Source organism: Mauremys reevesii, linkage group 5 (genome assembly GCF_016161935.1).
Source record: "Mauremys reevesii isolate NIE-2019 linkage group 5, ASM1616193v1, whole genome shotgun sequence".
NCBI classification, from domain to species: Eukaryota; Metazoa; Chordata; order Testudines; family Geoemydidae; genus Mauremys; species Mauremys reevesii.
This window is the reverse complement of record NC_052627.1, coordinates 121,245,767-121,258,071: the sequence shown is the minus strand read 5'-3', so window position 1 is coordinate 121,258,071 and position 12,305 is coordinate 121,245,767. Positions and strand designations below refer to the sequence as shown.

The 12,305-nt window shown below is 44.7% G+C and overlaps 1 protein-coding gene across 6 annotated transcripts in view; it reads left to right on the top strand.

Moving 5' to 3' along the window:
- Window positions 1-12,305, top strand: part of FGFR3 (fibroblast growth factor receptor 3) — a 73,346-nt gene that overhangs the window by 40,700 nt on the left and 20,341 nt on the right. For all 6 annotated transcript variants that reach the window (XM_039540140.1, XM_039540141.1, XM_039540138.1 and 3 more), the window contains exons 5-7: window positions 5,917-6,086; window positions 11,188-11,311; window positions 11,767-11,957. In XM_039540140.1, the coding sequence (XP_039396074.1) occupies window positions 5,917-6,086; window positions 11,188-11,311; window positions 11,767-11,957 (485 nt within the window). The remainder of the gene's footprint in view (window positions 1-5,916; window positions 6,087-11,187; window positions 11,312-11,766; window positions 11,958-12,305) is intronic.

Below are 12,305 nucleotides of genomic sequence, written 5' to 3'. Positions count from 1 at the left end.
TCCTCGTTTTTTTAATTGGTCATTCAAATAGGATGGGTGGCCAGAATCTTAGACAAATAAAGTGGATCATTAGGCTTAGTATGTGATTGTGGGAAAGGATCTAGATAATATTTGCTGTTCCATTTTTCACACCAGTGAATGTAGATTTGCTGCTCATAGTTAATTTAGAGGGTATTTATTTAAAATTTCACTTTTGCCCTCAGTGGTTTGTGATCCAAGCACTCTCAGAGGTTTGTGATTTGCATTTCAGAGGAAATTTAGCAGCGTTTTCTCCCATACAAATAAAAAACCAACTATGTGCAAGTTAAACTAAAAGCAGTGGTATTCTGTCCACTTCCCTGGATGGCAAGAATGGGACACTGCCATAGATATTTATTCTCAGGCCAAGCCTGACGCTGGTTGTGTCCAAATTGCACAGGAGTGGGACTTCAGCACAGGAGATCCCAAGATTTTAGGGGTCTTTTTGTGAATGTGCAGTCATGTGGAATAGGACTCCAGTGAAGGAGGTAGGTCATGGAATAGAGCAATTAGTTTAATCACCGTGGGCCTGATCCAGCTGGTGCCCACTTCACTCCCTCCTCTGCCTTGCGAGCTGTAAGGGCCCAATCCTGCTCCCCACAATGTCCAGCGATAAAACGTCCTTGGGTTTCGGTGACAGTATTTGTTGCCAGTGATTGATGCAACCTGAACTTCTCTCATTAAATTCAAATGCGTCTTTAAGTGAATTTTCATCTGACTGAAGTTCCTTTTGCTTGGGAAGTTTAGCTCTCAACCGTGGCCTGCCCTGCTCCCCCCAGACTCGGGAAAGTAGAAATGGGGAGGGTGTGGGGTCTAGCACATCTGAAGTATAACGTGGCAAGGAGCAGTCGTCATGAAGCATCTCCACGTGTCTGTTGCTTTGTGAGTCATGCAGCCAAAGCTCCCAGCACCAATGAACTGTGGCTGTCTTATTACACCTCCATGCCCAGAGGAGGGTCGCTGCCTCAGTTATTTTATGGCATTTGAAACCTCTCTCATGTTCATTTACTGTGAACCCAAGTTTGCTGCATCTGTGATTTCCAAAGAACATGTTAACCGTACAATTCCTACATTTCCTTTTATTGTTGTTGCTTATTGCTACAAATGCGTTAATCTGGTTGTAGCTGCACAGTTCTGATCCCAGTGGGCTCAGGGCCTTAAGCTGTCTACTCAGCATAGTAATGTTAAAAACTTGGTGAAATGGGGGTGGTTTTGCTGCTAGGGCCAGATTCTGACTTCTGAGCTGCACAAGCAGCTCCCACTGGAGTCAGCGAGAGCTGTTCAAGCATATATGAGGGGAGAATCGGGCCCTTAATATTTAGTCTTCATGATTACAGTTGTTGAAAGGCTGTTGAAATATTTGGGTCCATGTGGTCTGCAGTCTATTTGATGAAGTGTTGAAACAAATTAGAGCTGAGAGCAGTGCAAACAATACAGCTGTTCTCTGCAAATAAAGAGATGTGCACTCCTGAGTCTACAGTTTCCACCTCCTTTCCCACAGCCTGGTGGCTTTCCAGCGAGGCAGGACAGCTACAATGAAGTGGAACTTGTGTCTCATGTTTGCAGATGCTAAAAATGCATGCTGGGGCTGATGTAGCCTACGCTACAAGAACTTGCTTGCCAATTAATTCCTTGGGCCCTGGCATCAGCTAACCTAAGGCACACGTTTTTAACAGGGAGAGTAACTAGCCATTGGAACAATTTACCAAGGATCATGGTGGATTCTCCATCACTGCCCATTTTTAAACCAAGTTAGGATGTCTTTCTAAAAGATCTGCTTTTATTTTGGGGAAGTTCTGTGGCCTGTGTTATACAGGAGATCAGACTGGATGATCACAATGGTCCCTTCTGGCCTTCGAAAGCTGTGCCCAGTAGGAGAAAGTAGGAATGGAGATCAGATAGTGAGGACTCTTAGCGAGGTGCATTTCACTCCAGTGAGCTATGCTCCGAGCCAGTGGTCCCCAATCTTTTTGTGACCAGTAGCACATTCATGTTTTCAGAAGAGTGTGGTGGGCGCCAACAATATTTCAAGGCTTATTTTGTATTTGTACATTAAATAATACAAAAAAACATATTTAATATTACATAATATATGAATCCAGAGAGAAGCCGGAGAAAAGCCACGAGGACAGAGAACACCGGTTCCCGCAGCCCTGGAGTGCTCGGTCCCCGGCAGGCGCGGGGCCCCAGATTCTCTTCTCTGCTGGGCACTAGGTGGGCCCCGCACCTTCCGGGGACCAAGAACACCGGTGCCTGCAGTCCCAGAGTTCTCTGTCCCTGGCAGGCGTGGGGCCACAGCTTCTCTCCCCTGCTGGGCACAAGGCAGGCCCCGCACCTGCCGGGAACAGAGAACACCGCGCCCGCAGCCTGAGTTCTCTGTCCCCGGCAGGTCCCCTGCTGGGCACTAGGCGGACACACATAAATGCCCCGGCGGGCGCCATAGCGGGGACCACTGCTTTGAGCAATTGAAAATCTAATCTCAGCAGAGACAGTCACTGTGTCAAAAATCTGCTCATGGTTACAATGATGTAAATTCAGAGTAACCACCCCTGTGATTTTAATGGAAGGGCTCCAGATTATAACCAGAATATGTATAGTACTTCACAGCTGGGGGCTGAGGGAGTTAGGCACTCTTGACTCAGTGGGATTCAGGCACCTGACTCCCTTAGGTACCGTTGAAAATCCCAGCCTACGTGTTATCAACATTAAGGATGAAATTCTTGTCACATTTGAGTCCATGAAATTCACCTTACAAGCTTGATTGTGTCCAGCTCTGCATGGACTCAGTGTGTGTTCTGGACTCAGTGCAAGAACCCGATGAGGTTCGCACCTCTCCAAGGGGGCAGGAAGGGCTGGCATGTCTATTCCTGCTATGCTTCCTTGAAATCTGGGGGGCATCATGCTAGCACAGTGTCTTCAGCAGCTTTCCTCTGTGGTGACACACAGGGATGCAGATGGGGTGATGCCCCCAGCACAAGGCTGTGGAGGAGAAGTGCTCACTAATTAATCCCATCCCCTACTTTCTCCTTTTGGGCCTAGCTTTGCAGGTTAGGTGATGCAAGTGCCCAAGGAATTTGCAAGCAAGTTCTTGTAGCTCAGACTAGATAAGCTGCAGCACCCATATCAGGAAAAAATAACTTCATGCCCCCGGTGTTGGTGTGCTGTTATAGACAGGACAGCTCGGGCTCTATGATGTAAGATCAGCCCTGTTTTTGTTTTTTTTGATACAAGTAGAAACATGAAGAGCTAAACCTATGTAGGTCTCAGTGTGTTTTGGAGAGGAATAAGCTGGCAACTTAACAGAGGAAAAAATAACTCTCAGTGCTAGGTATAGGCCCCTGGGGACTCTACAGCATGTAAAAGTTTTTTCCTGGAATTAAAATTAAATACTGAATTAAGAGCCAGCAAGAGGGGAGGACTTTCCATGTTAGACATGGACAGTTTTAGCCTCAAAATCATCCAACCAGTTTAATTCAGGTATGTTTGTTAAATGTGTTGAGACCCCTCAGGGGAAATGCAAAGTGTGATTGTTGCACCAGAAGTTTACCTGGTTAATAAAAGTGGCACTTTTTGGATGTACTTTTTGGACCCATGCATATGATACAAAGGTATAGACACAGGTAGTCAGTGACTTCAGTGGAGCTGTAACAGTTTACAGCAGCTGAGGGTCTCGCCCATTAAGTCAAGTTTTCCAGGACTAAGCCAAGCATGAAGTTATAGAGATTACAGTCTGGGCACACCTAGTTCCATGAGAAGATACAAAACTGGGCAAAGGCCCAGAATTATCGAGGGCTTCAATAGAAATGGAAACCTAAGTGACAGCATTTCTCAGAGCTGACACACGCACACGCACAGTAGGTAGTTTCTAATCCTTTGGACGGTAGCTGTGATTTACTATTGACCCATGGCCGGCCTGTCGCAGCAAGCCTTGATTACACATCATAGCTGAGAAAAATAAATGAGAGTAACATTGGCACCCTCCTGCTGGGTGAGAATTGACGCCATTCCTTTATTGTGCTGCTGTCTGTAACACGTCAGTGGAGACGAAACATTGCCTGGGAGGCAGTTTGGGACTGTGATAATCTCTCCCACAAGAGGATGTACAAAGTATAGTGAAGCTACATCCATGCTACTCTTTCTTGCCAACTAAGGTTTCCTACTGGTCTGTGTATCTTTATGGTCCTCAGGCCCTGTAGTGTCTGGGTGCCTCTCAAAAGTCAGTGATGTTCCCCTCCACACCTGGCATTTTACAGATGAGGAAACTGAGGCACAGAGTGATGAAGTGATTTACCCAAGGTATACAGTCAAGTTGTGACAGAGCCTGGAGTTTAACTCAGAGGTTGGAGCCCTAATGTAGAGAGATGTCTAGGCAGCCATTGGCATGTTACTCCCATGTTGTCAAACCCTGCTCAGAGCATTTCTAGGCTTGTCTGTGTCTAAACTGCAGACAGTGCTTTGTCAATGCTAATGCTCCCTCCCAGGTGTCTGCACTTGTGTTAACAAAGAAGGAAAAATTGAGGCAAAAAAAGTCTTAATGGAGACAAGGCTTTAAAAAAAATGGGAGAGGGAAGAAAATTCAAAAATCCCGTTGACTTTCAGTGTCACTGAAATTCACTATGGTCGGCAGAAAGATGTTGGAATAGTGAAAACACTTAATTTTCAATGGGACCTAGGAGATTTGGCATGTGAAACATAGGCTCCTAAGCCACTTTGGTGCTTTTGAGAATGTTGGCAAGGAGGTTCTCTTGCCTGTAAGGCCACAGGAGGAGTTTAAAGGCCTTGCTGTGCTGAAACACCATTCTCACAGGTATCCCCTGTCTGTGTCAGAGACCTGTCTTCCTCTTTGCAAAAACTGGTTCGCATGCCCTGCATCTCCAGGGCTGGCGTACCGCTGCTGGACACTTCCTTTCGACTTAGACGATGTATCGTCTTAGCTGCCAGCCTTGCCGCCTTCTCCAACCACTGCAAGCCATTAGGGACAAATTCTGTATGCCTGTGTCTCCCCTTGATTTCACAGGGAGCCGTATGCTTCAAAGGGCAGAACGTAGCCCACAGGGTGACATGAAAAACACCCAGAAATACAACCCTGTAATGTTTCCTTAAGCAGAAATCACACTTTGGGAGACTTTTTGTGCCCTCCTTCCCCATATGCACAATGTAATAAGTTTTCTGCCACTGTCTTAATATGTGTATATGTAATGCATATATGTAATGGTTGTAGCAATGCCAAGAAACATTGCTGTCTACTTAAGGCAGATTATAGAAGTATCTTGTGTTAGCAGCAGTATTTACAACTTATCCTTGTTCAAAGGTAATTTGAATCCTTAAAGCTAAAACCACTTGTAGTTTAAGAAAGTAAACATGATAAACCACTTTGGAATTTGGTTTTTTGTCTTTTTTGTTTTTGTAGGGGGGTGGGGTACATTCCCCTTCACATAGAGGCAAACTCTTCCAGTGCTTTCTGCTAACATTACTTTCCCTTGGCTCATTGCTGGACCATCATCACTCTTTCACGGTTCCAACACCTTACTGCCACCCACAGTTCTTGGCTGCTATTCTGTTGAAGTTACATGTATGCATTTGTAGAGTCTGAGGGCCAGATTCTGACCCTAGTCTGGAATAACTCCACTGGTTGATTGCAGTGGAGTTACTCCAGATTTACACTGGTGTTACCAAGAGCAGAACCTGGCCACAAACAAGTCTTATATGCAACCACTCTGTCTGCATATATGAGAATCATTTGACTGGAAAGTATTTCAGTATAATTCATCTTAACTACAGCAGGGAGCATGGAGTTACCACTCCATGTATGCTGAAGCCTCTTAGAAAGCAGCTGCTCCACCTCATGTTATGTTCTGCAGAAATAAGCCTATTTGTTTTGTGTCTTTCACTTCTCAGGTGCTCCTTATTGGACCCGTTCAGAAAGGATGGAGAAGAAGCTGCTAGCTGTGCCGGCAGCAAATACCGTTCGCTTCCGTTGCCCTGCAGCAGGCAACCCCACCCCATCCATATACTGGCTGAAAAATGGCAAAGAATTCAAGGGAGAACACCGAATTGGGGGCATCAAAGTAAGGCATTGTGGGTCTAATCTTGACCGTGCTGTGTTCATTAATCTCTTCGATCTATTATTGATGGACCGATCAGAGCTAGCGTTCACTGAGCAATCCTGAGACAGGCAAATGAGCATGAGATCCCTGGTTTTACATAGTAAATATTTCCATGACCATTAGGGCTTATGACATTTTTCTGCTCAAGATGTTTTTTCAAAAATATGTACAAATAGCATTTCCCTCGGTACTGCCCATAATCTTGGCTGCTTTGTCATAAATGAGAGAGAAGGATATCAGTGTATATCATCATGAACCACAGTGACTGGGCCAGAGTGGGGATATTTTTGATAATCATACTAATTGTTCAAATAATTGTTAAACTAGCTGCTGCCCATTTTGGTGGAATGCCAACGCTGAGCATTTGCTCATGTTGCTAGTCTTTTTAAAAGTAAGCTAATAAAAACAGATTGGGTGTATTGCTGTGCTAGCTGCAATAAGTAGATGCAATAAGGTACAAAGAGACAGGTTTCTATCCAAGGTACAAAAGTGTAAACCCAGAGTGATAACACTGAAATCAGTGAAGTGACTCCTGACTTACCCGTGCAACAGATCAGAATCTGGTCTGAGCTCTTAAGCATACTTCTCTCTATCATCATTCAGACATGTAACACGAGCCCTGCAGAAATACTGGGACTCTGTTGTGTTTTGGGAGTCATTAACATTCTTGTGATGTAAATGATTGACCTGCGGTGAAATGATGTAAGCCCCTTTGCCCTGGGTAATGCCAAAGAGGGACAGGTTGGCAGTGTGGTTTTGAAGGTATTGCAGCCATGATGTCTACAAACAGAGCCCACAGACACCGAAAACCAGTAAATAAATGCCTAACTAGGTGACTTATCTGACCAGCAATTTCTGCCCCACTTTGTAATTGTACATCAAAATAAGGCAGTAACTTAGCAGGAAAATCAGTTGCTCTTGATTTCTCTCCCCGCCACCCCCCAATACTATACCAAATGCCTTCCCATTTACCATTTTGGGCAACAGACTAGCTGGTGGGATGGTTATAAACAGAGCAGAGTCACACAGAAGCTTCCTAATCAGCACATTGTGGTTTGTTGACAAGGTTGAGGGCGCACAGGCAGTTCTAGTTCTTTGGAGAAGTTAAGGCAAGAGGAGAATCGGGGAGGTAACTCCTCTCTGCAACTGATCTGATCATGGATAACATTTCCAAGCCACCCCGTACGGCACAAACATTTTGTACTAATTACATGCTGTGTGGATCATCATGAACTGCTTTCAGGCTTGAATGTGCAGTTTTAACAAAAATGTGTGACGACAGCCGCACTAAATTATGCTCGCAGAATTAAACCTAAAGTTAAAAGTAATTGCACTTCCCACTTCTCTGTGGTTTGACTCTACCCTCGAGTTCAGATAGAAAAGTTTCATCCTCTGCATCACAGTAACGTCTCTTGCACCACAGCACTTTATTTTCTCTACAGGCATCTTCCAGCAATAAGTAAATGTTTAAAAAGCTATCAGAGGCAGTGTGGAGCCTGTTACAGCCCTATTGGTTTAATCCCACTCTCTGTCTAGACCAGGGGTTGGCAACCTTTCAGAAGTGCTGTGCCGAGTCTTCATTTATTCACTCTAATTTATGGTTTTGCCTGCCAGTAATGCATTTTAACCTTTTCAGAAGGTCTCTTTCTATAAGTCAATAATATATAACTAAACAATTGTTATATGTAAAGTAAATAAGGTTTCAGAAGTTTCATTTAAAATTAAATTAAAATTCAGAGCCCCCCCGGACTGGTGGCCAGGACCTGGGCAGTGTGAGTGCCACTGAAAATCAGCTTGTGTGCCACCTTCAGCGCACGTGCCATAGTTTGCCTAACCCTGGTCTAGACACAGACTCTCTCTCTCTCTCTCCATCCATGTACACAGAAACACCCCTTTGTTTCTCTCTTCCTTGCTCCCTACCCTCGTAGAGCTTAGAGACCCTTGTCTCTTGTAAATATGCCAACTTATATCAGGTGAGGATCTGTGCCAGAAAGAAAGTAAAAAAAGTAAATCAGTTCAGTGTATCATTTATTGAAGATTAAACTCTCCAGGTACCATTGAGTTCCCATCCCAGGATTTAGGCCCGGTGAAGGTGAATGGCCAGATCCACGGCTGGTGGAGCTTGAACAATTTACACCAGCTGAGGATCAAGCCCAGTGGATTAACCTACAAAGGATAGAATCACAAATTAACATTTCCTCTTTCTCTTTTTCTCCAGAGTTCAGAATAGTTTAGTAAATGGGATTTAGATATCACCTAATGTGCATCAAAATTCAAAAGGGGGGAAGAGAAGACTTCCAGACATGGATGAAATAAATTCTATACAGTTCATCCTTAAATGGTAGAGGAGTGAAATTCATGACTTATCACATGAAATTTCCCAAAGAGAATTAATAGTTAAATCCTTGCTGGAATCTATAATATTGTAAGCCTGTGTGTGTTAAATGACCCTAGAAGGGAATGGGGGGTTGGAAGAGGGAGATTGAGGATTATCCCTTCCCCAGACCATTGCACCGGCTTGCATACCAGTCTAGCAACCATGGGCTGAGTTTCTAAGTGTGTCTGCAAATGTTTGTCTCACAAGGAGCCAAGAATGACAACACCAAATAAACCAGAGGGATTTCCAATATCTCACTGATTTGATTAAAGTCTGCAAAGAGTTACTTTGTGTTTCTAATGGTTTATCAAGTACAGCAACTGCCCAAAATTGGGAACATCCTTCTTGTGATCCCTTGGGTCTGGACTCAGCCTTTGACTAAAACTTTGCCTTATTTGCTTTTTAAAAACCTTTCCAGACACCTTCTGTGTCACAGGAACACAGCTCAGAGCCACAGTTTGAATCTGTATTCAGACCCCACTTCCCCCGAACTCAAGTCTCGTACAGTGAGGTGATGGACACTTTGTCTAGAATAGGCAAGACACATGATCGGGTGTTTGGATTTGGGTTTATGACACAGCTCTGCCACATGCTTCGTATCTGGAGCCAAGCTTTACCAGATTCAGATCCTAGATGCTACCATGATGGGTGCTTTACAAATGCCTAGGAGAGAAGGATAAAAAGGGGTGTGCAGATGCAAGGCTATGACACAAGCCACTATGGAGGTTTAGATTGAGACCACCCCAACCCCAGTTCAGGCATCAAGTCTGGTCCAGTTTCACCTGTAAATTACATGACAAAATGCCCAGTGGAATCTCCAGGTGGAGTATCATTAAAGAGATGGGTCAGTAAAGAGATGCTCTAATCATGGTGAAATTTTGGTCCGGATTTAGCCCTCAGATGCACGAGTACATTAGATATCAGGGTGCAGAATTGGACCCATAATCCTCAGCATCCAAAACCTTTCCGTCTTTCTATTACGTATACATTTAAATGCAGTGACATGCTTTGTTGTCAACACTTAGAAACAAGGTTAGGAAAATGGGCCAGTCAACACTGTCACTTGTGCAGATGCTGAGATACAAAAGGTTGGGGGAAAGTATAGCTTTATGGCAAGAGTGTGACTTCCTCCATTAAAACCGAGCCATGTTTGCTTCATAGCCCTTACACCCAATGCCTAGTGCAGTAACACTGCTTTTGACAGTGCAATTGTGCTCTGATCCCTTTAAAACAAGGCGTGAGGATCCAGATAACAACTAGTGAAAGATGATTACAGCAGCCCCGTTTGAATTCACTTGCAGTAGCTAAAAGTGCCGACAATTGATCACGCACTAATTTTCTGCATCAGTCCTTGGTCTTCTGTAGTGTGCAGAACTGGCATCAGTGATGCCAGTTGAGTCTATGTACCAAGAATCCGCTCCAAAACACATTAATAAAATACTGTTGACTGCTGTTTGGGGGCAGATGGCTTCTAATTTAATGTCCAGAGGCTTGGGCAGGTTAACTGACTCTGCTCATGGGGTTTATGCATACCAAGGACGTTTGTGTGTGTGCATGAACCACTTTGAGTCTTGACAGCTCACAATTGCTTTCTATATCAGTTCGAGATTTTCAGTGCTTCCCACATATGTGATCTCACTTAACTAACTGAGAGTTGGCTAGTGCAAGGACATCAGCATTCATTTTCAACTCTGTAACTGATGGGCCCCTGCGGCCTTGGCCAAGTCACTTAAAGTGGACCCCATTGGTCTGAAATCCAATCAGTTTAAAAAAAAAAAAGACGGAGTTTCATGTACGACAGTCGAGCCAGGGTCACCCTGACAGTTTTGTGCATTACACTCATGGTTTTCCTATGGTTTTTTAATCGTGCCTCTCACCTGTTACCCAACAGAAGACGTATCCAATGAGAAAGGGAACCAGATAACGATATAAAGGAAATAGTGAGGCTAACTGTACATAAAGTGCTGCCTAATACCCAGAGTAAACAAACTGTAAAATATAGATTTTTTTTTCCTCCTTGGTCTCTTTCAGTTCTACTGATCGGTGGGTGGGTGTTACTGGTAACACAAGTAGGTTAAAGATCTGCCAAAAACCCCCAAAGGTGTGGTTCTTGGGAGTCCATTTAACCTCTCTGGCCCTCAGTTGACTGGAGTATGTGATGCTGTCTTATTTAATGTCCTTGAAGCACTTCCAAGCTCTCTGATGAAAGGCAGAACAGAGAAGTGCAGCTAGCAATTATTTGTGTGACCTTAGCACCAATGAGCTCTAGTTGTAGACCCAGCCTTCATAGTGCTAGGTGCTGTACAAACATAGAACAAAAAGATGGTCCATGCCCCAATGGGCTTACGGCCCATTATTTATATTGTGTGAGCACCTACAGCCCCAGGCAGGATCGGAGCCTGTTATACAGCCCACTGCACAGTTGATTCTCTGGCCTTGATTCTCACATAAGGACCACTTTACACCAGGCAAGCAGCGTAAATGGTCCTTAAAGTGGTCAGAACTTATATTTACAGACGTGCTGCAGCCCCACCACACTGGCAGAGTGGGGGTGAAAGAGGCCTGGGAATAAACAAGAATGAGGCCCATTGTGTTTTGCCACTTGTTCACTGATTATAATGGTCCAACAAAATGTTACCTGGTGATGCCTTCTGAATGGCTGGGGTTTGTTTTTCCTCTCTCTAGTTACGGCATCAGCAGTGGAGCCTAGTGATGGAGAGCGTGGTTCCGTCAGACCGAGGGAACTACACCTGCGTTGTAGAGAACAAATATGGCAGCATTAGGCACACTTACCAGCTAGATGTGTTAGGTAAGATTTCTCTACTTCCTCTTAACTTCTGATACGCCGTCGTCATCAAGAGGCTGCTTGATAGTTTATGTGCAGTGATGATTTTGGGCTTAATCATATACCGCGTCCCCTGAAGTGAATGACGCAGGTCCATAACCACAAACCCAGCTGGCCCTCATTCTCAGCGAGCGTTCAAGGAGTGGATGTGCTATGCTGGAGGTGGTTCTTCCTGTTCAGGACTGAGGGCAGTTGATTGTTGATTGGGGCAGTGGCTGGGAAGCCTGTGCTGCAGTTTCCCAGGTGTACCCGTTCTGTGGGAGAGCAAAGAGCTGTGTTCTTTGCTCTTGCTCATCCAGTGCCTTTCATGAGCCCTAGTACAAGCTCCTGGGCAGACATTGGCAGTGGCGCTGAAAGCTACAGACAGGCACGTTCAGTGGGGAGAGAGGTTAAAAACGGGTTCCCCTTTTTCATTTCAGAAAGGTCACCTCACCGGCCTATCCTCCAGGCAGGACTGCCTGCCAACCAGACTGTTGTGGTAGGGAGTGATGTCGAATTCCACTGCAAGGTGTACAGTGATGCCCAGCCTCACATCCAGTGGCTGAAACACGTGGAAGTCAACGGCAGTAAATATGGATCCAACGGGACTCCGTATGTCACAGTGCTCAAGGTTGGTAGACACCGTTTGCTTTTGCATACTAGGGAGGATGAATGCCTCCTCTTTGGTGGTCTCAGTATCTCAGAGATGCCATCTGAACTGCTTAGATATTACAAGGATTCCCAGAAATGTTACCTTCCTGGATCCCTGCTTTGTCCAATGCTAATTCAGTATTACTAGAAAGTTATAGATCTTCATAAAAAGAACAGGAGTACTTGTGGCACCTTAAAGACTAACAAATTTATTGTAGCATGAGCTACAAAATAAATTTGTTAGTCTTTAAGGTGCCATAAGTACTCCTGTTCTTTTTGTGGATCCAGACTAACACGGCTGCTACTCTGAAAATAGATCTTCATGTTG